Consider the following 27,711-nt stretch of genomic DNA (forward strand, 5'->3'; position numbering starts at 1 on the left):
GTACAAGTGTTCTTAATTATGGGAAATAGCCAAGAGACTTACTATTGAACTTGGTCTCTATGTTTTTTACCCCTGTAAATTCATATTGCGTCTGTTTTATCGTCATCTATTATTGTAACAGTACTGTCTTGGTCCATTCTCACTTATTAGTTTATATGTGTACAAAACACAATCGTTCTTAGTCTCGGTGGCTGATTATTTTATAAAGCAAGACTTGTTTGAGGTTGTCCATCCATGTTTACGGAACTACTCTTTGCACGTTTTTTGTCTACCACTAACCACTAGAGACCACATAAGGACTATATATAGGATTAGGATCTTAAAGTAGTTACATTATTTATCTCGTTTATAGTTCGTTTAATTTGTATATACTGTTAAAGAGATATTTAAATGTTACTTTTAAGATTATGCTTTTTGTTTTTGTTTTTTTGGTTATAGAATTTTAGAAGGTGAAGTATACACATCAAGATTAATAAAACGAGCCTTTTAGATGATACCTGATCAATAAGCAATTGTAGAACATATACAAAAGAAATTAATGCTTCACAATTTCTAGGATCCAAATCACAATCTTAGCAATCCACATACTTTGAATCATGTCACAATTTTTTTTTTCCAAAAACATAACCGAAAATTGTAAAACCCGATTTACTGACTATAGTATCCTTTGGCCGGAATTCAATGCCTTCAATAATCACACCTTTTTTCGTACGAAGGCGGCGAGTAACGTCTACAATACTCACCTCAATTAGATCATCGAAACCCATAAATCCTCCTTCATTGAAGAAATCCCCAATCTTTGCCTCCATCCACCCATCTTTCCTCTTTTTTGAATACTCTATATTCCTTCCTGGCCACTTTTTTACTGTATCCAAATATATGGATGTCTTAGGCATTACATATCCCTGAAATCCAACTCCAACTTGTATGGGACAATTTTGAAAGCCATAACAATGAGATGTTTTTGTGTACACAATGTAAGTTGAATAATGAGTTCCTGGGGATATGTTTCGAGTATTCAAGGCACCACGTATGTTGAAAGTATCTATATCAAGAAGTTCTGGTACTTTTTCAAACCTGCATAACACAACGCGTACGTGTAACATTTTTCCCAATACAGTTAGCTTCTTAATTAATCTTTTGCATAAGAGATAGGAACTTTATAGTGATTTAATCAAATCTTATATTTATGTAATGTAAAGCCAGTATATTCTTCCATCTTGCAAAAGGAGTTAAAATAAGTCATTAAGAAAAAGGAGTTACCTAGATTCAGGAACTGAAATCCATTTCCAATGTCGAGGATTTGTTGCCCCTCGGATCAATAGTTTCCTTGCAGATAACATTACACACTTCTTCCCACTCGCTTTATCTAACCTGAAGCTCTATATATTTAAGGGAGAGAGCAAATAAAACTTTAAAAAGTAAGAACTATTGAATCATGCATGAATTAGAACTTAATCCCACATTTTCTTTTTGAATAAAATATAAATTTTATTCGAGAAAACTTTTTTACATCGAGTGCATCATGTGTTTGAGATTGTTTATATTCTAACTGGTGGCTAAGCTTAATCCCACATTGCGAAAAGAAAAAGAAAAAAAAAATAGATAGAAGATGAGCCAATCCACTAGTTTTGGGAGAATATGAAGGGGGATTTAATCATAACATGAGTTTATTCAAATCCCTGTTGCTATATATAATTCTCTAACAAAGTCCATTCAGAAATTGAATTAGAAGGTTACACATGATTAGTCTCAAAAAGCCTAAAAACTGAGGGATATATAAATAATATTATACCATTCTGCCATTGTGGTTTGGAAATGGATCGCAAAGAGCAAAATAGAGCTCCTTCTTGGATGAGAAAACTCGCGATTTCGGAATCTGAGATACATAATCCGGAGACGGTAGAAACTTCTCCCATACGCCATCGGAATCGAACTGCAACGCAAAGCTTTTGGAAACCAAAGCAGCGAGGAACGCGTCCCGTGGAGTCGTTGTGAAAGAGCTTATGATAGATAAGCAATCGTTGGGCAAGTCATCGAAAGACGGCGAAAAACCGTTGATAAATTCGGTAATAATCTCCCAACAACCACAAAACTCTCCGCCTTTGCCTCTTGCGTCAACGCCGTGTTTCTGGCCCATCGATAGCTTTCTTGATCTGCAAGTTGTAACTTTCAAGAAATAGTCTCTGCCGCTAAAATATTCAAAAAGAAAGACTCGTTTCAAGTCGTCCATTTGTATATACGAAATTACCCTTCTTTGCATCAACGTACGTGCACGTTCTTTTTGTCTGTATGCTGTCGGTTTTGGTATGTTTTTGGAAATATTCGTACAAACAAACCATATAATAAAATCAAGTCATGTAAAGATGATTAGGAATATATTACTATATTAGGATCTCACGTTGGTTAATTAATCATCTTAGTAAAGTTTGATTAAAAATATTTGACTGCGGTAATTCACTTTCTGATTCACAAAGTTTTTTTTTTTTTTTTTCTCAAAAAGATTACAATATAAACAGAACCTGAAAATAACCAAACCGTTCTTCCACTACAAATTACAATAAACCGAAAATACTTTACTGACTATCCCTTTGGTCGGAATTCAATTCCTTCAATAATCAGACCACCCTTCGGATTGGGGCGTATTGCAACGTCTACAATACTCACCTCAATTTCATCATAACCCATCAATCCTCCTTCAGTGAGGAAATCCCCAATCTCTGCCTCCATCCACCCATCTCCCCTCTTCTTTGGCGTTTTTTTGAATTTATCATCAAAGCATATGAATCGTTTAGGCATTTCTTGTCCTTTAAATCCAACACCAACTTGTATAGGCAAGTCTCGTAAGCCATGACGTTCGTCCTTTAGCTTGTACACGATGTAAGCTGCGTAATGAGTCCCTAGAGATAGGATTTGCGTACTCATGCTACCACCAATCTCGAAAGCGCAAATATTGAGAAGCTCTGGTACCTTTTCAAAACTGCATAACACATTTGATCAAACATTCCGCTAAACGTACTTATAAAAAAGCTTTATATAATATATATCGATTTAATTAATTCTATGTTTATACAATAGAAGAACATATATTAACTATACTAAATGCATGATTGATCACCATAATTATAGTAAATTGTGTCATTACGATCGACTTTAAGTAAAAAAAGGATACCTAGATTCAGCACGTTTAATCCATTGCCAATGGTCACGATTATCTCTCTCAGTTATCCACAGTTCCTTTGCAGCTAACATTACACACTTTTTCCCACTCGCTGTCTCTAACCAAAAGCTCTTTGATTCACACAAAAAAAAAAGGACAAAATAAATTTCAAAACGATCAGAAATATTTAAAATAGATGCATGAGTTTGAACTTTACAATATACCAAAATACTCCAGGATATTTGAATAAATGATAGTTTCCACATAAATTTCTAATTTACAGATATCTCTAAACACCAATTTCAATCTAATTTACAGATATCTCTAAACCCCAATTTCAATTTGAAGGCGAGAGCTAGACAGATCATCGTTCTCAAAATGTAAAAAAAAAAAAACAAATATGTAAAACTGATTGATGGACATATACATACATACCTTTTTGCCATCTTCAATTAGAACAGGATCGCAGCAAAGAGTGAAATAAAGCTCTTTCTTCGATGAGAAAGCTCTCCACGGAGGAACCAGAGATTCATACTCCGACGGAAGAAACTTCTCCCATATGCTATCTGACTTGACCACACATGCAAAAGATTTTGAAACTGAAGCGGAGATGCACACGTCCCGTGGACTTGTAAGAGAGATTATCTTAAAGATGCACTCCTCTGGCAAGTCATCGAACGGCGAAGGCCCCGGAACGATCTCTCCACCGCTAGATTCGACGTGGTGTTTTTGCTTCATCGATGAAGAACCGGGAACTTTTCTGCCTTTGCCTCTAGAGTCAACGCCGTGTTTTTGGCCCATTGTTAGGTATATCGTCTTTCTTCGCCTCGAAGCTAAGAATTTAAAGAATCGTCTAAGTCGTCTCCTGATGCTAAATATATCTATAAAAAAGTCGTGCACACGTATTTAAACTGCCCTTGTTTGCCCATATTGAGTTTAACTCCGTGTTTCCTTCCTCACACAAGTCACGCTCCTTGTGTTTTAGTGTATTTAAAATTTTAAAAGTCGGTTTTGGTTTTTTAATTTGGAAATATTCTACGGCCATAGTTGTTTCAGTATTTTAACTATCAAATCAATTCAGCTAATTTATAATGGGATCTCAACTCTTATTCTCTTAAGTTAGTTATATTACTTCCACAAAGTTTAAATCATGTAATATGTCTTGTTCTTTTTTCTCTGAAGAGAGTACAACACAAAATTTATAACCAAAGCTCCTTTATTAAACCATTCATTCTTCCACAGTAAACTTCACTATCAATTTACCGGCTATCCGTTGGGCCGAATTCAATCCCTTCGATAACGCTTTGGTTCCCTAATTAATCAAAATGAGTCATTAGGAAATAGGAGTTGCCTAGATTATGGGAATTGAAATCCACCTCCAAACTCCAATACAGGATTTTGAGAGAGGAAAAGAAAAACTCAAAACAATAAGAAATACTGACAAATGCATGAATTAGAATTGAATTCCACAATGCAAACAAACAAACAAACAAGATGAAAATTTAAATTAATATTTAACTAGTTGAATAATATATACTGAATTCTGTACACCATGTTTGTTTTTAACGAGTTTTTCATTTTTGCAGTCTTTTCCACTTGGATTAGACTCCGGGCATCCCCATATTCCCGGCATTGTAGGGTTTTAGATATCGGTTATATCTTGTCGTCAACTCAAATGATGTTTCATTAGAACCAAAAAATCCAAATTGACGGTTACATGATTACCGTCCAAAATTTGAGCCTACTACAATATGTTTTCCCAAGATATACAAAAGTTTTTAACTTACGTCAACTTTAGACTCATACCAAAACAAAACTGGAATCATCTAACCGTTCTCTCCATTGTAGGAAAGCGGTTTACATCTCATCTAAAAACTACAATATTGGAGTTTAACTTTTAACCGAATACAAATTAAATTACTTCTTCACTCTATGGCATAGTCAATTAAAATTACCAATAGATCGATGAGCGGCTGAATGTAAAAGTCTAACTAGTGTTTTGGCATTCATTACCGGATTTTCACAGGACGAATTTCAATTCCTTGAACGATCAAACCACGTTTCCAATGGAGCCTCTTAGTCTTTAAAACACTCATCTCAATTTCATCACTACTCATTAATCCTCCATCAATAAAGAATTCCCCAAGTTCTAACTCCATCCACCCATCTTTTCTGCTCTTTGGTTTCACTAAGTTCTTTCTTTCCATCTCCCTTCTCAGAAAAAGCGCTTTCATAGCCTCATCAAAGCATAGATATCTTCTTGAAGATTCTTGTAAATACTGTCCCACCACTCCAACTACAGCTTCTATTGCCACATCCGCAAAACCATAACATATCTCTGCTTTCATGAACAGAGTAACGAGTTTTGGGAGATAGGACACGAGTATTTATTTTACCCCGAATCTCGAACCAACGTTCCTCGTGAAGCTCCCCTACTTTTTCAAACCTGTTACACAAGGAAACATTTTCAGTATTATAATCACTAAAAACGAGCCATTACAACTGAATTAATACAAAAGATAATAAAAAGGGTACCTAGCTTGAGGATTTGGAATCTGTTTCCAACTATGAAGGATATTTCCCCACATGATTGAGAGGTTCATCGCTGATAACATGATACACCTTTTCCCATTCGCTCGCTCTACCCAAAAGCTCTATTAAGAATTATGAATATTCTTTATTAGCGTGAGTTATTAACTTCAAAAGTTATACCAAATTACACCAATGGCAACATACATTTTTATGTATAATTACAAAAAATGCCATTTGAAGACAAGAGACAGATCATTATTCTCTAATACTATAAACAACTTACAAAAGTGATGGATTATACCTTTTTGTCATCATCGATTAGAACAGATTCATCACATAATGTGAAATAGAGCTCCTTCTTCGATGAGTAATCCTGTGGTCTAGGAACCAGAGATGCATACTCCGGCGGAATAAACTTCTCCCATACAATATTTGATTTGGCCGCTGATTCAAAGGTTTTTGAAACCGAAGCGAAGATGCATGCGTCTTGAGGACTTGTAAAGAGATAATGACGGAGATACATTCTTCTGGTAAGTCATCCAAAGAAAACGGCTCAGCAACACCGTGATTGTCATCGGAAGCTGAAAGTCTAAGAGTCTTCTTAAGTCGTTCTACAAATTTATGACAATGACCTTTAATGGTGAACAATGAGCGCGTCTCATTCAGGCTCCTTGTTTTGGACATTTTAAGTCTCAGGATTCGCCGTTGGTTGTGGATTATGATAATAAAAAATTCTGTTCACCAGTCCCAGTTAATATATAGAGACAATTCACGTAAGCATTATGGATCCTTTTTTATAATATAGTTTTGACTATTGTGGCTCGTTAAGCTAACAACTAGAAAGAGAAATTTTTTTTAAACCAAAAAAAAATAAAAATAAAAAGAGAAATTTTTTTAGAAAGGAAATCCAACTTTAACTATCTTTTGTGTTTTGTGAATTTCCGATAAAAGAAAAAAAAAATATATATAAAACAGATAAGAAAGTGCTTTCGGAAAACTTAACTAGCTTTTGGCATAACATAGGGCCGGCTTAAATATATCCAAAAGTTATAGTTCCTGTTCAATTTGTGAAAAGTATACGTTAATTACATATAATTTTTCTATGAAATTAATATGTAAAAGTTATAGTTCTTGTTTGTTGATGTATGAAATCGACAATATAAATGATACGGATCTTAATAGGAATAAATAAGAACTGATCCTTTTATTAACATAGAATTTGAGGAAGCGTTTACAGAAAATGACAATTAAAGAGCTAAGCGCAGTTAATACGAAAATAATAGCTTTTCTCTTTCTAATTGTCCAAAAAGTGGATGTCCGCGGTGAAGTTCGGTGAGACCATAGAACGCCGTCGAGCTCGTATGCCCAGAGTCCCTTCTTTGCGTCGAGGCGTTTCTTAATTCCAGCGAGAATTGTCTTGTTGGTTGCCTCTGCTTGTCCGTTGCCCTGCGGGTATCGTGGAGTTGACTTGCTAAGGCGTATCCGCCAGCCAGCGCAGAATCCTTCAAACTGGAGCGAGATGAATTAGGGCCCGTTGTCGCATACAATTTCGTATGGGAGTCCATACCTGCATATGATGTTTTTCCAAACAAATTTCTGAACTTCGTTGGCTTCAAGCGAGGCGTACGATTCTGCTTCAATCCACTTTGTGAAATAGTCCGCCATGATTAGGAGGTACTTCTTTTGGCGAGATGGTGTTAGTGGACCGACAATATCCATCGTCCATCGCATAAAGGGATAGGGTGGTGACGTTGTGCGCAGGAGTTCGGTCGGGGAATGGATGAAGGGTGCATGACGCTGACATTTTTCGCATTTGTTTGCGAATGCGGTACAATCGGCGACCATGGTTGGTCAGAAGTGTCCATTGTGGTGGATTCAAAGTGCCATTGCGGCGGATTCGAAGTGCCAAAGCGCGGCCACCTGAGTGGTTTCCGCCCACGCCTTCGTGAACCTCTCGCATGATGTCGTTGACGTCCTTCGTATTGACGCAGATGAGAAGAGCGCCGTTTGCATCCAAATGAAACAAGCTGCCATCCAACATCGTGTAGTGTGCGCTCTTAACGCGCAGACGCCTTGCTTCCCACTTGTCTTTTGGCATGATTCCATCCGCGATATATGCTATAATCTCAATATGCCAGTCGTCGCGCGAGGAGGCATCGGGTGCTGGTACGGGCATAGCTGGAGTGGTTGAATTCGCGGCTGTTGGGGTTGGTCTTGTGACTGCTAAGGCAATTGCTAAGACGTTGTTCGGGTCTGTCACTGAGTGTGCGGCTTCGAGAAACGTGGCTGGAGCAAGAGGCAACAGGTTTGATGTCAATGCTTGGTTGATCAATGTTTTCTACAGGTATCACTCGGCGGAGATCAGGATCTGATGTGGAAGCGAGTGTCGCGAGTGCATCAGCTGGAGCATTGTCGCTTCGTGGAATTTTGACGATATCAAAGAACTCAAACTTTTGGGACAAGTCACGAACGACTTTGAGGTAGGCATCCATGCGCGCGTGTCGTGTTGCCTAATCTCCACTGAACTGATTCGTTACCAACTGTGAGTCACAATAAGCTTGGATCTTCTTGATGCCAATTCCGTGTGCGAGATGCAGTCCAGCGATTAGTGCTTCATACTCAACGTTGTTGTTAGAAGCAGAGAAAGCAAGGCGGAATGACTGCTCCAAGATTTCACCTGTTGGCGAGGTTAGGCGTATGCCTGCTCCCGAGCCCATCTTTGATGAAGCGCCATCTACGTGAAGTGACCATATCTCGGGTGGAGGGGTGTCAGCTTCGAGTTCGGGAGAGGGTTCAACAAGAAAATCTGCAAGAACTTGTGACTTGGTGCAGGTGCAGTTCTTGTACTCAATGTCGTATTCGCTTAACTCAACTGCCCATTTTGCAAGGCCTCCTGACTGGCTTGGGCTGTGAAGGATTGTTCGGAGAGGCTGGTTCGTCAGGACTTCAACAGTGTGAGATTGGAAGTAAGGGCGAAGTTTGCGAGCTGATATGACAACCGCGTATGCGAGCTTCTCAAGAGTCAGATATCAGAGTTCAAGCCTATCGAGGGTTTTGCTCACGTAGAAGATAGGATGTTGCTCTCCTCGATCTTCTCTGACGAGGACGCCGCTTACAGCTGAACAGGAGATGGCGATGTAGAGATACAAAGTTTCTCCTTGCTCAGGTTTGGCTAGGACTGGCGGAGCTGAGAGATAGTCTTTTAATTCCTTGAACGCCGATTCACATTTTTTGTCCCACTCAAATCGTTTGTTTCCGCGAAGGAGCTGATAAAATGGTAAACATTTGTCTGTTGAACGGGAGATGAAGCGATTTAAAGCGGCAATTTGTCTAGTTAGACATTGCACCTCGCGTGTGTTCTTTCGGGAAGGAAGGTTGATGATCACCGAGATCTGCTTCGGATTGGCTTCTATACAGCACTTGGTAACGAGGTATCCCAAGAATTCGCCGGAGGTAACGCCAAACGTGCATTTTGCCGGGTTCAGTTTCATGATGTACTTGTTGAGTATCTCGCAACACTGCTTTAGGTGTGCGACATGATCTACGGCCTGAGCTGACTTGACGAGCATATCATCAATGTACACTTCCATTGTTTTCCCAAGTTGACTTGTGAACATCCGGTTCACCAGTCGCTGATACGTTGCTCCCGCTTTTTAAGCCCAAAAGGCATGACTCTGTAACAGAAGGTGCCTTATTCGGTGATGAATGCGGTTTTCTCACGGTCGTCCTTGTGCATCATTATTTGTTTGTAGCCTGAGAACGCATCCATGAAAGATAGTAGTTCGTTTCCAGCTGTGGCCTCGACGAGCTGGTCAATGCGCGGAAGAGGAAAACTGTCTTTTGGAAAAGCTTTGTTAAGGTCTGTGAAGTCAATGCACACTCTCCACATACCATTCTTCTTCTTAACTACGACCGGGTTGCTCAGCCAATCTGGATAGCGAACTTCAGTGATTGAACCTGCATCAAGTAGTTTCCTTATTTCGTCATTTACTGCGGTTGTGCGTTCTGCACCGAGCTTTCGACGCTTTTTCTTGACGGGCTTGTAAGTCGGATCAACGTTGAGCTCGTGGCTGGTAATGCTAGGATCGATCCCAGTCATATGATCTATCGCCAGGCAAACGTGGTCGCGTTCTGACGCAGGAACTGAACGAGCTCGTCCCTCAGAGCTATTGGTAGCTCGGCGCCTATTCCGACGCAACGCTTGAGATCGGACAAATCAATGTTGACTTGAATCACAGACTCTTTCGGAGGTGGTGTGTGTGGATCTCGCGGTGGTGCTGATTCGGCAATTACAAAAGCCCTCGTATTCTGCATCTTCTTCTCGATGATGAAGCAAGTTTGTGCCGTCAGAGGATCTCCACGCAACGTGTAGATACCGTACGCGTTTGGAAACTTGACGCATTGGTGGTAAGTTGAAGCAACGGCGCGCATCTTGTGAAGCCACGGTGTTCCCAGAATGACATTGTAGACGATGGGTTTGTCCACAATTGTGAAGTTAAAGCACTGCATCGTGCCGCCGATAGAGATTGGAAGTGTTATGGTTCCGACAGTCATGATGGTGTCTCCGTCAAATCCCGTCAGGGGTTGCGTTTCGTGGGTCGTGTTGCTCAGATCGATTTCCATCTGGATAAGTACATCCTTGAATATCTCATTGACCGAGCTTCCAGTGTTAATAAGAATTCTCGTCACCGAGCTTTCCCCAATCACCATTTCTACGACAAGCGGATCGTTGTTTGGACTTGTGTTACGTGCGTTCTCTTCAGTAAACATAATAGGTTCGGAGGATGTTTTGAACATGTTGGTGTGGGAGGGCAGGTTGCGCTTTGTGTCTATTTTGCGGCAATAGGCTTGGATAGACCGAACTGAGTCGCGGCATGTTGACATTGCTTATGATCATGTTGATCCTTCGGCGAGGAGCTGGTGGTTCGTCGCGCTCTTCTGCGTTATGGTTTTGTTTCGGTGGCGGAGGTAGGCGAGCAATTTCCCGTGCTCTGTCGTTTTGTGCCCATGCACGGTCATTTTGTGATGCAGCTTCCTCTTTACGCTGTCTGTCGTGCTGCTGCTCGTCTCCCAGGCAGTACTGGTTGTCTTTGTGTGTGTTAACTTTTCTCCGCTCTCGTTCCACATCGACGTCACCTTTCTTGTACTTATTCAAAAGCAGCATTTGAAGTGTTTTGCACTCTTCGTTTGAGTGTCCATTGAATATGTGGAATTTGCAATATGGGCGCTTGCCTTTGAAGCCGGGATTATCGGATTCGCGATAGTATTTGTTCCCAGACTTGCTTTGCTGCTGTTCTTTTCCATCGATAGCGAACATCGTCGCTTTCCTTCCTTTCTCGCCACGGGCATAGTCCCTTTTGTAGTGTTGGCGTGGCTCGTGGTACTCATCTACGGCTTTGCCTTTAGAGCTCGGGACCTTCTCAGGTGCTTTTTCTATCGCGCTTGGTTGATCGGGGTTCTTTTTGTCCTTGTCCTCATCGACTTGGATGTATCGGTTTGAACGTGCAAGCACCTCGCCAAAACTTGTGACGGGCAGGATTGTTAGGTCGTATTTGAATCTGGTGCCACGGGCGAGCGCATTTCTCAATGCTCCGATTGCAGACTCATCACTTATAGTGAGTTGGGATACGACACCTTTAAACCTGTCCATGAATATTCGTAATGTTTCTTTAGGCTTCTGATACATTCTCTGCAAGTCATCACTTGACGCAGGTGTGCGCATGAAGCACTGGTGATGTTGAAGGAATGCGCTTGTTAATGCTTCGTATCCATCGATCAAGTTGGCCTCAAGTCTGGAGAACCAATTGAGCGCCTTGCTGGAAAGAATCTCGACGAACAACTGACAGCTTCCCGCATCTTCTTCCTCAGGTGAGAAATACGACCGACTGATGTGGAAATCACCCCAACATTTAACATTTAACATCTTCTTCTCTCTCTCTATTATTTTCTTCCTAAGAAAAGAAGGAGTAAAAGTAGAAGATGAAAAGGAAAAGAGAGAAAGAAGGAGAGACAAAAAGAGAAAGAAGAAAGAGGAAGAGAAGAGAGTAGAAAAGAACGAGAGAGAGAGAATAGGGAAAGAAGAGAATGAACGAGAAAAAAGAAGAAGAGAGAGAAGAGAAGAAGAGAGGAGATGAAGAGTGTGAGAAGAAAAAGAGAAGAGAGAAAGAAAAGAGAGGAAGAAGAAGAAATAAGAAAAAGAAAAAAAAGAGTGAAAAGATGAAATAGAAAGAGAAGAAGAGATAGAGGAGGAGAAAAAGATAAGAGGAGAGAAAAGAAGAAGAAAGGAAGAAGAGTGAAGGAGGAGAGAAGGAAGAGAGAGAAGGAATGATGAAGAGATAAAGAAGAAAAAAATAGAGGGAGTAAAGATGAGAAAGGAGAGAAGAGAGAGAAAAGGAAGGAAGAAGTAAAGAGATAATAAAAGAAAAAAGAAAGACGGGAATGAAGAAGAGAAAAAAGAGAAGAAGAGAACGAGAATAAGCGAGAAAGAGAGAGGAAGAATAAAAGAGGAGAAGAGAGGAGAGATATATGAGAAAAGAGACAGGGAGTGAAGAGGAGAGAAGAAAAAAAGATTAGAGAAAAGAGAAGAGAGCGTCGGAACAGGGAGAGAAAGGAGCGGAGAAAGAAGAAGAAGAAAGAACGAGAAATAAAAAAAGAGAGAGAAAAAAGAAAGAAGAAAAGGAAGAGAAAGAGAGAGAGAAAGGAGAGATGAGAGAATAAGAGAAGAGGAAAAAGAAAGAAGAAAGAAAAGAGTAGAGAGAGAGATGAATGAAAGAAAAAGAAGGAGAGAAGAAAGAAAAGTAAGGAGAAGAAAAGAAAGAGGAGAGTATAGAGAATATGGAGAAGGAAGAAAAAAGAAGAGAAGAGAGAAAAGAGATGAGAAAAAAATAGAAGAAGAGAAGGCGAGAAGAGAGAGTGAGAGAGAGAAAAGAGAGGGAAAGGAGGAAGAAGAGAACGCATTCATCACCGAACAAGGCACCTTCTGTTACAGAGTCATGCCTTTTGGGCTTAAAAACGCGGGAGCAACGTATCAGCGACTGGTGAACCGGATGTTCGCAAGTCAACTTGGGAAAACAATAGAAGTGTACATTGATGATATGATTGTCAAGTCAGCTCAGGCCGCAGATCATGTCGCACACCTGAAGCAGTGTTTGGAGATAGTCAACAAGTACAGCATGAAACTGAACCCGGCAAAATGCACGTTTGGCGTTACCTCCGGCGAATTCTTGGGATACCTCGTTACGAAGCGCGGTATAGAAGCCAATCCGAAGCAGATCTCGGCGATCATCAACCTTCCTTCCCCAAGGAAACCATGCGAGGTGCAACGTCTAACTGGACATATTGCCGCTTTAAATCGCTTCATCTCCCGTTCAACAGACAAATGCTTACCATTTTATCAGCTCCTTCGCGGAAACAAACGATTTGAGTGGGACGAAAAATGTGAATCAGCGTTCAAGGAATTAAAAGACTATCTCTCAGCTCCGCCAGTCCTAGCTAAACCTGAGCAAGGAGAAACTTTGTATCTCTACATCACCATCATCTTCTCAACTCATTCTCTCTTACTTCTATTTTCTTTTTTTCCTCTTCATCTTCTTCTTATATTCTCACTCTTTTTCTCACTTTTTCTCTTTCTCTATACTTTCTTCGCTTCTTTTTTATCTCCTTTCTCTTCCTCTTTCTTCTCGCTCTTCTTTCTCTTCTCCTCTTTTTCATTTCTGCTTCATTCTCCTTTTCCACTTCTTCTCTTTGTCTCTCTCTTTGCCCTTCTCTACTCTCTTTTTCTTCTTCCTTCTCCGCCTTCTTTTCCCTCTCTCCTTCACCTCTTCTACTTTTCTCTCGTCTCTCCTTACTCTCTCTCACTTCTCTCTCACTCTCTTTTCTTTCTTTTTTTCCTTCTTCTCTTCTTCTTTCTTTTTCAATCTCTTTCTTCTCTTTCTCTTTCTTCTCTCTCTCTTCTCTTCTTTCTCTCTCCATTCTCTTTCTTTACTTTTTCCATACTTTTCTCATTCAGCACCACCGCGAGATCCATGCACACCACCGCGAGATCCATGCACACCACCTTCGAAAGAGTTTGTGATTCAAGTCAACATCGATTTGTCCGATCCCAAGCGTTGCATTGAAATAGGCACCGAGCTACCAATAGCTCTAAGGGACAAGCTCGTTCAGTTCTTGTGTCAGAACGCGACCACGTTTGCCTGATCGATAGATCATATGACTGGGATCGATCCTAGCATTACCAGCCACGAGCTCAACGTTGATCCGACTTACAAGCCCGTCAAGCAAAAGCGTCGAAAGCTCGGTGCAGAACGCACAACCGCAGTAAATGACGAAGTACGGAAACTACTTGATGCTGGTTCAATCACTGAAGTTCGCTATCCAGATTGGCTGAGCAACCCGGTCGTAGTTAAGAAGAAGAATGGTACGTGGAGAGTGTGCGTTGACTTCATAGACCTCAACAAAGCTTGTCCGAAAGACAGTTTTCCTCTTCCGCGCATTGACCAGCTCGTTGAGGCCACAGCTGGAAACGAACTACTATCTTTCATGGATGCGTTCTCAGGCTACAACCAAATAATAATGCACAAGGACTACCGTGAGAAAACCGCATTCATCACCGAACAAGGCACCTTCTGTTACAGAGTCATGCCTTTTGGGCTTAAAAACGCGGGAGAAACGTATCAGCGACTGGTGAACCGGATGTTTGCAAGTCATCTTGGGAAAACAATGGAAGTGTACATTGATGATATGCTCGTCAAGTCAGCTCAGGCCGTAGATCACGTCGCACACCTGAAGCAGTGTTTCGAGATACTCAACAAGTACAGCATGAAACTGAACCCTGCAAAATGTACGTTTGGCGTTACCTCCGGCGAATTCTTGGGATACCTCGTTACGAAGCGCGGTATAGAAGCCAATCCGAAGTAGATCTCGGCGATCATCAACCTTCCTTCCCCAAGGAACACACGCGAGGTGCAACGTTTAACTGGACGAATTGCCGCTTTAAATCACTTCATCTCCCGTTCAACAGACAAATGCTTACCATTTTATCAGCTCCTTCGCAGAAACAAACGATTTGAGTGGGACGAAAAATGCGAATCGGCATTCAAGTAATTAAAAGACTATCTCTCAGCTCCGCCAGTCCTAGCCAAACCTGAGCAAGGAGAAACTTTGTATCTCTACATCACCATCATCTTCTCAATTCATTCTCTCTTACTTCTATTTTCTTTTTTTCCTCTTCATCTTCTTCTTTTTTCTCACTTTTTCTCTCTCTCTCTCTCTCTCTCTTTCTTTGTACTTTCTTTGCTTTTTTTATCTCCTTTCTCTTCCTCTTTCTTCTCTCTCTTCTTTCTCTTCTTCTTTCTCTTCTCATCTTTTTCATTTCTGCTTCATCTTCCTTTTCCTCTTCTTCTCTTTGTCTCTCTCTTTGCCCTTCTCTACTCTCTTCTTCTTCTCTTTACCTCCTTCTTTTCTCTTCTTTTCATTCTTCTTTTCCCTCTCTCCTTCACCTCTTCTACTTTTCTCTCGTCTCTCCTTACTCTCTCTCTCTCACTTCTCTCTCACTCTCTTTTCTTTCTTTTTTTCCTTCTTCTCTTCTTCTTTCTTTTTCAATCTCTTTCTTCTCTCTCTTTTCTCTTCTTTCTATCTCCATTCTCTTTCTTTACTTTTTCCATACTTTTCTCATTCCTCTCTCTCTCGCCTCTCCTTCTTCTTCTTTTCTCTCTATTTTATTTTCTTTTTTACTACTTCCTTTCTTCATTCTCGTCTTTCTCTCTTTCTTTTCTTCTCTGCTTTTCTCTCTCTTTTCATTCTCCTTCTTATCTCTACTTCACTCTACTTATTTTCTTTCTTTTTCTTCTTTGCACTTCTTTTCTTCTCTCTCACTCTATCTCTCTCTCTCCTTCTATCTTCTCTTCTTCCTCTTCTGTTTCTCTCTTGCTCTTCTTCTTTTTCTCACTTTTTCACTCATTCATTTTTTCATCTTCTCTCTTTCCTCTCTCTTTTCCTCTTTTCCTTCTTTCTCTACCTCTCTCTCTTTTCCTTACATTCTTTTTCTTTTTCTTCTTCCTACTTTCTTCTTTTTCTCTCTCTCTTCTTTCTCTCTCTTTTCTCTCTGTTCTCTTTTCTTTTCTCCTCTTCTCTCGTTTATTCTCAATTATCTTTTCTTCTTTCTTTCTTATCATCTCTTTTTCATTTTCTTTTCTCTCTTTCTCTTGTTCCTCTTTTTTTCATTCTCTCTGTCTCATTCATTTCTTCTCTTTTTTTGGTGTCCCGGGTAGAAAAAAAGAAAAAAAAAAGAGGAAAAGAGAATGATAAATAAAAGAAGGGAAGGAAGAGAGAGAAAAGATATGAGAGAGAAAGGAGAGGAAAGAGAGAAGAGAAAGAAGAATAAATGAGAAAGAGAATATAGAGAAATGGAGAAAGAGAGAGAGAGGAAAAAGAGAAGAGAGAGAAGAAAAGAAAGAGAAGTAAAATGAGAAAGAGAAGGATAAAAAAGGAGAAAAAAGAAAGAAAAGAGAAGAAATGAAGAGAGGAGATAAAAAGAGAAGGGAGAGAAGGAATAGAGAAAAGAAGAGAGAGAAGAAAGAGGAAGAGAAAGAAGATAAAAAAGAAGCGAAGAAAGTACAGAGAAAGAGAAAAAGTGAGAAAAAGAGTGAGAATAGAAGAAGAAGATGAAGAGGAAAAAAAGAAAATAGAAGTAAGAGAGAATGAGTTGAGAAGATGATGGTGATGTAGAGATACAAAATTTCTCCTTGCTCAGGTTTGGCTAGGACTGGCGGAGCTGAGTGATGAGATCATGGACAGCTCCACTCAACCACACGAACTTGAGGAGCAGCTTGAACCAGAGGAAGCACCGGAGGAGCAGCTTGAACCAGAGGAAGCACCGGAGGAGCAGCTTGTACCAGCGGAAGCAGCGGAGGAAGCACTAATCGTTCCGGCGGGTCCTATAACAAGGTCACGGTCCAAGAGATTCAACCAATCAATCCAAGGTCTACTCAAGGATCTGGACAAGAAGCTAGAAGACGTGACTCAAACCACTTGGACGTTGCTCACAGCTCAAGGTGCTCGGTAAAGGGTAAAATGTTGCTTTGGTGCTCTTTTTCCCTTGGTCAAGTTTTGTCCCATTGGGTTTTCTTGACAAGGTTTTTAATGAGGCCTAAGTAACATTTTCAAGCCCCATTTTGCCAGCCCAATTCGTGGTCCAAGGTTCCCCACAAAGGCCTTGGCCCATTTTCTTTCTATCTCTTTGCATTTATTGCTTTGTAATTTCCAAGACTTTGTGCATGAGCTTGCATGAGTGTGGACTCTTGCATGAGCTCGACCTCTTCTCCTTCTAGACTCTTCTCCTTCGTTCCCCTTCTTCTATTTAAACTCCTTGTATCTCTCATTTGTTTCTCATCAAACATTTTAATCAAAAAAGCCTTTCTTTTACTTGTTTGATCTGAGGAGTCTGTAATATCTTCTCAACTTGTTTTCTTCTTAGTGTGTCATATCTAAGTTGAACTCGAGCCTGAAGTCTAAGAGATTTTCATCTCTCTTGGAAGTTCATTTCAATCCCCCCTTTTTCATCCGCTGCATCATTTCACCATTTCATCTTCTTTGATCCGCTGCATAATCAACCCCTTCACCTTCCATTTGATCGATCTATTGCATATTCAGCCCATTCATCTTCATCATTCCGTCCATTCACCTTCAAGACCTTGCAAAGTGTGTTCTTGGGAGCAGATTCCTCTTTAGGAGTCTATCATGTGGTATCAGAGCAACCGCTCTGCAATTAGGTTTTGAATTCCAATCGTCACTTTCTCTTATTTTCAGATCTGTCGTTTCATCTTGCGAGAGTTTTATAAAATGTTTTACTCGTTCAGAAATTACAAACTCAACTGTTTTAAAACCAGGAACGAGTCTAGTATTTTTGAAAATTGATTTGATAATTTTTGGATTCGTTTTCATAATTTTCTTAGATCTGTTTTCATTTACGTGTTTTTAGAACTATTTACTGGTGGATCTTTGTTTTTCTTTTCAGGTACCATGGTGACGTCGGAAGAGGAAGAGTCATCAACTTCTAGCTTGGAAAGGAAGATCCTTAAGTCAGTTACCGCAGCTATGACAACCATGCTTGAAGCAAGACTGGGCGCTCTACACTTGAATCAACCCAACCCGAAAGCAAATCAGCGACAAAGGCAGAACCAGGAGGAACCAAGGCAAGACGACGAGACCAGGCAGTACTATAGCCATGGTTCTTCACACAGCAGTCAGCGGAGGCGTCGACGAGAACGTCCAGTACCAAGAGATCCGTTGGGAGGACTTAGGTGCAAGATCCCAGCTTTTCACGGAACCAGCAACCCGGATGCCTACTTGGAGTGGGAATAGAAAATCGAATTAATCTTTGTTTGTCAAGAGGTCATCGAGGTCAACAAAGTTAAACTTGCTGTTACCGAGTTCTACGACTATGCTCTAAGTTGGTGGGATCAGCTTGTTACCAGCCGCAGACGTACCGGAGACATGCCGATCGATACATGGAACCAGCTGAAAGCCGTCATGCGAAGGAGATTTGTGCCGAGTTATTATCACCGCGATCTTCATCAACGTTTGAGGAACTTAGTTCAAGGAAGCAAGACTGTCGAAGAGTACTTCAAGGAAATGGAAACCCTATTGCTAAGAGCTGATGTTCATGAAGATGGAGAAGCTATGATGTCGCGATTCATGGGAGGTCTCAACCGCAAAATCCAAGACCGTCTAGAAACCCAGCACTATGTGGAAATTGAGGAGATGCTTCACAAAGCAGTCATGTTCGAACAGCAAATCAAGAGGAAGAACTCTCGATCCAACTACAGCACCGCCAAGACCAGCTACAGCTCAGATAAGTCAAGTTATCAAAAGGAGGACAAGCCCAGCTACCAGAAGGACTACAAGCCATTCGTCAAGCCGAAACCAATTGAGTCAGACCCAAAAGGTAAGGGTAAGGAGGTGATCACGAGGACAAGGGATATTCGTTGCTTTAAGTGTCAAGGACTTGGGCATTACGCAAGCGAATGTGTCAACAAAAGGATCATGGTTCTTAAAGAAAATGGCGAGGTTGAGTCTGAAGAAGAACGTTTAGAAAACGACTCTGTGGAAGAGGGTTTGGAAGCCCCAGCTAAAGGAGAGCTGCTTGTTGCTAGGAGATCGTTGAGTGTTCTAACCAAATCAGAGGAGCAAGCGCAAAGGGAAAACTTGTTCCACACGCGATGTATTGTCAAAGACAAGGTATGTAGCTTGATTATTGATGGTGGAAGTTGTACTAACGTTGCAAGCAGGACTATGGTAGAAAATCTTGGCTTAGAAGTGCTCAAACATCCAAAACCATATGCGCTTCAATGGCTCAACGAAAAAGGTGAGATGTCTGTTAAGGAGCAAGTCAAGGTGCCGCTTTCAATTGGTAAATATCAGAACGAGATCATTTGTGACATATTACCGATGGACGCTAGCCACATTCTTCTTGGACGTCCATGGCAATCAGATCGACAAGTTCATCATGATGGTTTCACCAACCGACACACCTTTGAGCACAATGGCCGAAAGACGACTCTCATTCCCATGACACCGCATGAGGTATATCTTGATCAGCTTAGCATGAAACAGCGAAGCACCAAACAAACTGAACCAACCGATAACAAGGGTAAGAGCAAGGTAAGTCACAATAGTTTACTTTTTGTTTATAAAGAGACACTTGCTTGTTCTACTAACCCCGAACCGGTGCTACCGAGTAAAGTTGAGTTGGTTTTGCAAGAGTATAATGATGTGTTTCCGGAAGATAATCCCATTGGTCTGCCACCAATCCGAGGGATCGAGCATCAAATCGACTTTGTGTCGAGAGCCGCTTTACCAAACCGACCAGCTTATCGCACCAACCCAACCGAAACCAAGGAGCTTGAAAGACAAGTGAACGAGCTGATGGACAAAGGACATATCCGAGAAAGCATGAGTCCATGTGTCGTTCCAGTGTTGCTAGTACCAAAGAAAGATGGGAGTTGGCGTATTTGTGTGGACTGTCGAGCCATCAACAACATAACGGTTAAGTATCGCCATCCTATCCCTAGATTAGATGATATGCTTGATGAATTGCATGGCTCTAGCATCTTTTCTAAGATTGATCTTAAAAGTGGATATCATCAAATCCGTATGAAAGAAGGTGATGAGTGGAAACAGCTTTTAAAACCAAACAAGGGTTATATGAATGGTTAGTCATGCCGTTTGGTTTAACTAATGCACCTAGCACTTTCATGAGATTGATGAATCATGTCCTTAGGAAGCATATTGGTGATTTTGTTGTGGTTTATTTTGATGACATTTTGGTTTACAGCAAAAATTTAGATGATCATGTCATGCATCTTAAACTCGTTTTAGAATTGCTTCGCAAGGAAAAGCTTTATACAAACTATAAGAAGTGCACCTTTTGCACAGATAATCTTGTTTTCCTAGGCTTTGTTGTAAGTGCAGATGGAATCAAGGTTGATGAGGAGAAAGTCAAGGCAATCAAAGATTGGCCAAGTCCTACAAATGTGAGCGAGGTGAGGAGCTTTCACGGCTTAGCAGGATTCTACCGACGGTTTGTCAAGGATTTTAGCACCATTGCCGCACCGCTTACGGAGGTCATCAAGAAGGACGTTGGTTTCAAATGGGAAGCTGCACAAGAAAATGCCTTCCAGGCTTTGAAAGAAAAGCTTACTAATTCCCCTGTTTTAATTCTTCCAAATTTTATGAAAACTTTTGAGATTGAGTGTGATGCCTCAGGGATAGGTATTGGAGCTGTTTTGATGCAGGATCATAAGCCCATAGCTTTCTTCAGTGAGAAATTTGGAGGAGCTACACTCAATTATCCGACCTACGACAAAGAGCTTTATGCTTTGGTCTGAGCCCTACAAACGTGGCAACACTATCTCTGACCGAAGGAGTTTGTCATTCATACTGACCACGAGTCTCTTAAGCACCTCAAGGGTCAACAAAAGCTCAACAAACGTCATGCGCGGTGGGTCGAATTCATAGAAACTTTCCCATATGTGATTAAGTACAAAAAAGGTAAGGATAATGTCGTTGCCGACGCATTATCTCGCAGGTATGTTTTGCTTACTTCTTTAGATGCAAGATTGCTAGGTTTTGAGCAAATAAAGGACTTGTATGCTGATGATTCTGATTTTAGCAAAATATTTCAATCTTGTGAGAAGTTTGCTTTTGGAAAGTATTATCGGCATGAGGGTTATTTGTTCTTTGAAAATAAACTTTGTGTGCCTCACTCTTCTTTGAGAGAATTGTTTTTAAGGGAATCACATGGAGGTGGTTTAATGGGACACTTTGGTGTTGCTAAGACTTATAAGGTGATGCAAGAACATTTCCACTGGCCGCACATGAAAAGAGATGTTGAACGACTATGTGAATGGTGTGCGACTTGTAAACAAGCTAAGGCTAAGGTTCAATCCCACGGTTTGTATACACCTTTACCTATTCCTTTGCATCCTTGGACTGATATATCTATGGATTTTGTGGTTGGATTGCGTAGGACTAGGGCTGGTAAGGATTCTATTTTTGTGGTGGTTGATCGCTTTTCTAAAATGGCGCATTTCATTCCTTGTCATAAAACTGATGATGCATCTCATGTTGCTAGCTTGTTCTTTAAGGAAGTTGTTCGTTTGCATGGCATTCCTAAGACCATAGTTTCTGACCGTGATACTAAGTTCCTTAGTTATTTTTGGAAAATTTTGTGGTCTAAGCTAGGAACTCGATTGCTTTTCTCTACTACATGTCATCCGCAAACTGATGGGCAAACTGAAGTTGTGAACCGAACCTTGTCTACTTTGTTGCGTGTGCTTATTAAAAAGAACCTTAAGACTTGGGAAGATTGCTTGCCGCATGTAGAATTTGCTTATAATCATTCTATGCATTCTGCGACTAAGTTTTCTCCATTTGAAATTGTTTATGGGTTCAACCCCACTTCTCCTTTGGATCTAATGCCTTTACCTTTGAGTGTGAGAACAAGTCTTGATGGCAAGAAAAAGGCCGATTTAGTTAAACAGGTTCACAAAAAGGCTAAGGAGAATCTGGAGGCAAGGACGAAGCTATATGAGAAATATGCGAACAAAGGGCGTAGAGAAGTCATCTTCAATGAGGGTGATCAAGTTTGGGTTCATCTTCCGAAGGAGCGTTTCCCGGAGGAGCGAGCATCCAAGTTAATGCCGAGGATTGATGGACCATTCACCGTGCCCAAAAGAATTAACAACAATGCCTACCAACTCGACCTCCAAGGTAAGTACAAAGTTAGTGGCAGTTTCAACGTTTCTGATCTTCTTCCTTATTGTGCAGATAATTCGGATTTGAGGTCAAATCCTTTTCAAGTGGGAGAGGATGATGAGATCATGGACAGCTCCACTCAACCACACGAACTTGAGAAGCAGCTTTAACCAGAGGAAGCACCGGAGGAGCAGCTTGAACCAGAGGAAGCACCGGAGGAGCAGCTTGTACCAGCGGAAGCAGCGGAGGAAGCACTAATCGTTCCGGCGGGTCCTATAACAAGGTCACGGTCCAAGAGGTTCAACCAATCAATCCAAGGTCTACTCAAGGAGCTGGACAAGAAGCTAGAAGACGTGACTCAAACCACTTGGACGTTGCTCACAGCTCAAGGTGCTCGGTAAAGAGTAAAATGTTGCTTTGGTGCTCTTTTTCCCTTGGTCAAGTTTTGTCCCATTAGGTTTTCTGGATAAGGTTTTTAATGAGGCCTAAGTAACATTTTCAACCCCCCTTTGCCAGCCCAATTCGTGGTCCAAGGTTCTCCACAAAGGCCTTGGCCCATTTTCTTTCTATCTCTTTCCATTTATTGCTTTGTAATTTCCAAGACTTTATGCATGAGCTTGCATGAGTGTGGACTCTTGCATGAGCTCGACCTCTTCTCCTTCTAGACTCTTCTCCTTCGTTCCCCTTCTTCTATTTAAACTCCTTGTATCTCTCATTTGTTTCTCATCAAACATTTTAATCAAAAAAACCTTTCTTTTACTTGTTTGATCTGAGGAGTGTGTAATATCTTCTCAACTTGTGTTCTTCTTAGTGTGTCATATCTAAGTTGAACTCGAGCCTGAAGTTTAAGAGATTTTCATCTCTCTTGGAAGTTCATTTCAATCCCCCCTTTTTCATCCACTACATCATTTCACCATTTCATCTTCTTTGATCCGCTGCATAATCAACCCCTTCACCTTCCATTTGATCGATCTATTGCATCTTCAGCCCATTCATCTTCATCATTCCGTCCATTCACCTTCAAGACCTTGCAAAGTGTGTTCTTGGGAGCAGATTCCTCTTTAGGAGTCTATCACTGAGAGATAGTTTTTTTAATTCCTTGAACGCCGATTTGCATTTTTCGTCCCACTCAAATCGTTTGTTTCTATGAAGGAGCTGATAAAATGGTAAGCATTTGTCTGTTGAACGGGAGATGAAGCGATTTAAAGCGGCAATTCGTCCAGTTAGACGTTGCACCTCGCGTGTGTTCCTTGGGGAAGGAAGGTTGATGATCGCCAAGAATTCGCCGGAGGTAACACCAAACGTGCATTTTGTCGGGTTCAGTTTCATGCTGTACTTGTTGAGTATCTCGAAACATTGCTTCAGGTGTGCGACATGATCTGCGGCCTGAGCTGACTTGACGAGCACATCATCAATATACACTTCTATTTTTTTTCCCAAGTTGACTTGCGAACAACCGGTTCACCAGTCGCTGATACGTTGCTCATGCGTTTTTTAGCCCAAAAGGCATGACTCTGTAACATAAGGTGCCTTGTTCGGTGATGAATGCAGTTTTCTCACGATCGTCCTTGTGCATCATTATTTGGTTGTAGTCTGAGAACGCATCCATGAAAGATAGTAGTTCGTTTCCAGCTGTGGCCTCGACGAGCTGGTCAATGTGCAAAAGAGGAAAACTGTCTTTCGGACAAGCTTTGTTGAGGTCTGTGAAGTCAACGCACACTTCTTCTCGATGATGAAGCAAGTTCGCGCCATCAGAGGATCTCCATGCAACGTGTAGATACCGTACGCGTTTGGAAACTTGACGCATTGGTGGTAAGTTGAAGCAATGGCGCACATCTTGTGAAGCGACGGTGTTCCCAGAATGACATTGTAGACGATGGGTTTGTCCACAATTGCAAAGTTAATGCACTGCATCGTGCCGTCGACGTAGATTGGAAGTGTTATGGTTCCAACAGTCATGATGGTGTCTCCGTCGAATCCCGTCAGAGGTTGCGTTTCGTGGGTCGTGTTGCACATATCGATTTCCATCTGGATTAGTACATCCTTGAATATCACATTGACCGAGCTTCAAGTGTCAATAAGAATTCTCGTCACCGAGCTTTCCCCGATCACCATTTCTATGACAAGCGGATTGTTTTTTGGACTTGCGTTATGTGCGTCCTCTTTAATAAACGTAATAGGTTCGGAGGATGTTTTGAACATGTTGGTGTGGGAAGGCAGGTTTCACTTTGTTTTTGTTTCACGGCAGTAGGCTTGGATCGACCGAACAAAGTCGCGGCATGTTTACAAGCCGCCCATGATCATGTTGATCCTTCAGCGAGGAGCTGGTGGTTCGTCGCGCTCTTCTGCGTCATGTTTTCGTTTCGGTGGCGGAGGTAGGCGAGCAATTTCCCATGCTCTATCGTTTTGTGCCCATGCACGATCATTTTGTGCTGCAGCTTTCTCTTCACGATGTCTGTCGTGCTGCTGCTCGTCTTTCAGGCAGTACTGGTTGTCTTTGTGTGTGTTAAATTTTCTCCGCTCTCGTTCCACATTGACGTTACCTTTCTTGTACATATTCAGAAGCAGCATTTGAAGTGTTTTGCACTCTTTGGTTGAGTGTCCGTTGAATCTGTGGAATTTGCAATATTGGCGCTTGTCTTTGAAGCCGAGATTATCAGATTCGCGATAGTATTTGTTCCAAGGCTTGCTTTGCTGCTTTTATTTTCCATCGATAGCAAACATCGTCGCTTTCCTTCCTTTCTCGCCACGGGCATAGTCCCTGTTGTAGTGTTGGCGTGGCTCGTGGTACTCATCGACGGCGTTCTATGGTCTCACCGAACCTCACCATGGATATCCACTTTTTGGGCAATTAGAGAGAGAAGAGCTATTATTTTTGTATTAACTGCGCTTAACTCTTTAATTGTCATTTTTCTGTAAACTCTTCTTCAAATTCTACGTTAATAAAAGGATCAGTTCTGATTTATTCTTATTAAGATCCGCATCATTTTCACTTCCCTAGCTGTAGATCAAGCAGGGCGTGCGAACATGGCTCCTTCTTTAGTGCGATTATATGAACAAATGCCAACCTCCTACTCTGGAACTTTCAGTTCCAATATTTTATATTGTCGATTTCATACATCAATTTGAAAATTAATTTGGATATTAAAATACATTATTTATAAAAAGTACTCTCGTGTGAAGGTAGTCTTATAATATACTACTTTTTAGGGAATGAATACGTGTAAAACTAATTAAGTCTTTAATCCTCGGGCAAGTCATTGATAGGTGGCGAATAACCAGTGATATATTATTTGGTGAGAATCTCACAAATTTCTCTGCCTTTGCCTCTTGAGTCAACGCCGTGTTCTTCTTCTGCAAGCTGAGAAATTAAATAAATCGCCGTTGGTGCTACATGTATATAAAAAGAAAAGACTCGTTTTTAAGTCGTCCTCACACATATTTTCGAGACTACCCTGATATGCATCAATGTTCAACTTTTGTAACCTCACGTTCAATTGTACTCCAATGTTTTGGATTTTGGAAATATTATAACTAACAAACAATATGATAAGAAAAAAAAATCGAGTCAAATATAAGCATATAAGACCATATCATGGTGTAATGATTTTACGAGACTACTCTGATATGCATAAGGCAGCAAAAGGTTGAGTGTACACGAATCACATATCCAAAGCCAAAAGTGATGTGATTTAACTTTAAAGCTAAAAATGTTAAAACACTTAACAGCTAAAAAATTCAACTTTGAAAACGAAAAAAAAACCTTATTTGGTGCTATCAGGTCAGATCAAATTGTTAAGTTTCGTAGTTTGGATCTTCATCTTGTCAGCTCAATTTGATATTTATTTTTCACAGTTAATTTACTTTTAAAAACCAAACTTTTCATTCAAGTTTATGTTTTTTATATTATTTTTTCAACTTTTAATTACTTGATTAGTATTTCTGCAACCACTCGTTTGCGAACGGTTGGGGTTGACAACATTTAAATCAATCAAGCAAATTGCTATCTACGCTTTTAGTCGCTCATAATTGCTAAATTTTTAAAAACCGCAAACAACAACGAGTGGCTAAAAATAAAGACAAAAATCACATACACAACAAATTATTATATACTACTGGCTCGCGCGATGCGCGAGATATATTTTATTTATAGTTTTATTAATTCTTATATATCTTAAATCTAGATATATAATTTTTAAAATTTTAATGTTCAAATTTTTTAAAAAATATTTAATATGTGTTCTTCATGTTTTGACGCAAAATAAAATAAATAGGATATCTCGGTAAAAAATTTTAGTTGAAGTAATTAAGTAGTTATTTCTTATTCGTTATCTCATACCAAATTTATTTGAAGTTTCTAAATTTTAATACATCATTAATTATATGTGTTTTATCATCATTTGTATTATGCTGGTTTTCCTATAGAGTTATGACCAGGCATTTTAGCTAATCAAATCATGAATTTAAACAGAAATAAATACTGTTATCTCTTTATCAAAAAAATATATTCAATTCTCACTTAGTTATTTAGATATTATATATTAAAATATACTTAAGTTTAATTTAAATGGATTGAAATTAAAATAAAATAATGCAATATCAAGATCATGTGAATTATTTATATTTAAGTGTGGAAAGAAAACAGCCAATTATTACTCGACATTATCCTATACCATCCAAATATATATATTATAATCTTATATCCTTAAACTATTTAATCATCAAATTATTTGTTAAGCGAAATTTTTATTATGTAAATTCAATTGAATAAATTTGTTACACTAAAAATTAAAAGAAACAAATGACCCTTGTGAAAGACGAGAGCATCAAATGACAATCTTTTGGAGCTTTCTAAAATAAAACTTTACTTTATTATTAGATGATATAATATAGTAAGGTTTCTTTCAACTCTTACTCTAAGAATCTGACGCCCAACATCATTATATATTAAAATTCTTTTAAAATCAAATACACATGAAATTATTTATTTTCTTTTATAAATATATTAAAATGATTGCATAATCATCAATAGATGAACAATAGTAAAAATAATTTACATTTTTGGAAAAAATATTCAAGACTTAGTAAGATAATTTTCCTTCTAAAGTTAGGAACTTCCCGAAAACGGATCATCGAACAACGATACTATTGTTACCGGTGGTTTGTTGTTCGTTGGAGATTGAATCGAGAGTAGAATATAAAGTAAATGTTTTAGTTTTCATAATTGTCTGATAGAGGTTGTGTTTGTAGGGTTACCGCTGCTTTATAGATGGTTCCTGGAAAGCAGGAGACCAATTTGCAGGCGCTGGATGGTGCAGTACCTCACTACAGGCGGCGTCACCGCTGATGGGCGCTAGGAGTTTTCGTCGAAGTCTATCTCCATTACATGCCGAAGTTGAAGCTCTCCTGTGGGCGATGCGGTGCATGATTGGCCATGATTTCTGGGACGTGGCTTTCTATACGGACTGTGCAGATCTGGTGAAGATGGTGTCTTCTCCTTCTGACTGGCCAGCTTTCTCGACGTACTTGGACGACATCACGATGGATAGGGAAGAATTTTCTTCTTTCTCTTTATCTTATATTTCAAGAAAAGCTAATGTAAGTGCGGACTCCTTGGCACGCCAAGCGCGTACCTCTCCGCATCATGTTCTGTTTGTAAACAATTTTCCTTCCCATTGGCTCGTTTGAGCTGATCTTTTGTAGCCAAAAAAAAAAAAAAAAAAAAGAATGTTTGAGCCATTAAGAAGGAGAAGGGATTGAAATCA

General features: G+C 40.1%; 3 protein-coding genes, 1 long non-coding RNA gene and 1 pseudogene across 5 annotated transcripts; all 5 read right to left on the reverse strand.

The window, feature by feature from the left end:
- Positions 1–486: 486 nt before the first annotated feature.
- On the reverse strand, positions 487–2,140 carry LOC104714900 (F-box protein PP2-B5-like). Its single transcript, XM_010432369.2, has 4 exons — positions 1,796–2,140; positions 1,264–1,382; positions 653–1,077; positions 487–497 (listed from the first exon to the last, which is right to left on the reverse strand). The coding sequence occupies exons 1-4, from the start codon at positions 2,138–2,140 to the stop codon at positions 487–489; spliced, it is 900 nt and encodes a 299-aa protein (XP_010430671.2).
- Positions 2,141–2,448: 308 nt separating this feature from the next.
- LOC104710152 (putative F-box protein PP2-B6) lies at positions 2,449–4,122 on the reverse strand. The gene is made up of 3 exons (XM_010426706.2): positions 3,596–4,122; positions 3,173–3,291; positions 2,449–2,980 (listed from the first exon to the last, which is right to left on the reverse strand). The coding sequence occupies exons 1-3, from the start codon at positions 3,959–3,961 to the stop codon at positions 2,584–2,586; spliced, it is 882 nt and encodes a 293-aa protein (XP_010425008.2). The 5' UTR covers positions 3,962–4,122; the 3' UTR covers positions 2,449–2,583.
- A 736-nt stretch (positions 4,123–4,858) lies between these two features.
- On the reverse strand, positions 4,859–6,391 carry LOC104710153 (putative F-box protein PP2-B8; annotated as a pseudogene). The gene is made up of 3 exons (XR_015567293.1): positions 5,994–6,391; positions 5,696–5,814; positions 4,859–5,606 (listed from the first exon to the last, which is right to left on the reverse strand). The product of XR_015567293.1 is annotated as a putative F-box protein PP2-B8 (transcript).
- Positions 6,392–9,796: 3,405 nt separating this feature from the next.
- LOC104714902 (uncharacterized) lies at positions 9,797–10,402 on the reverse strand. The gene has a single exon (XM_010432371.2). The coding sequence runs from the start codon at positions 10,400–10,402 to the stop codon at positions 9,797–9,799; it is 606 nt and encodes a 201-aa protein (XP_010430673.2).
- Positions 10,403–25,029: 14,627 nt separating this feature from the next.
- Positions 25,030–25,821, reverse strand: LOC147937585 (uncharacterized). The gene is made up of 2 exons (XR_015565952.1): positions 25,710–25,821; positions 25,030–25,307 (listed from the first exon to the last, which is right to left on the reverse strand). It is a non-coding gene; the product is annotated as an uncharacterized LOC147937585 (long non-coding RNA).
- Positions 25,822–27,711: the final 1,890 nt, after the last annotated feature.

Source organism: Camelina sativa, chromosome 9 (genome assembly GCF_030686135.1).
Source record: "Camelina sativa cultivar CO46 ecotype springtype chromosome 9, ASM3068613v1".
Lineage (NCBI taxonomy): Eukaryota > Viridiplantae > Streptophyta > Magnoliopsida > Brassicales > Brassicaceae > Camelina > Camelina sativa.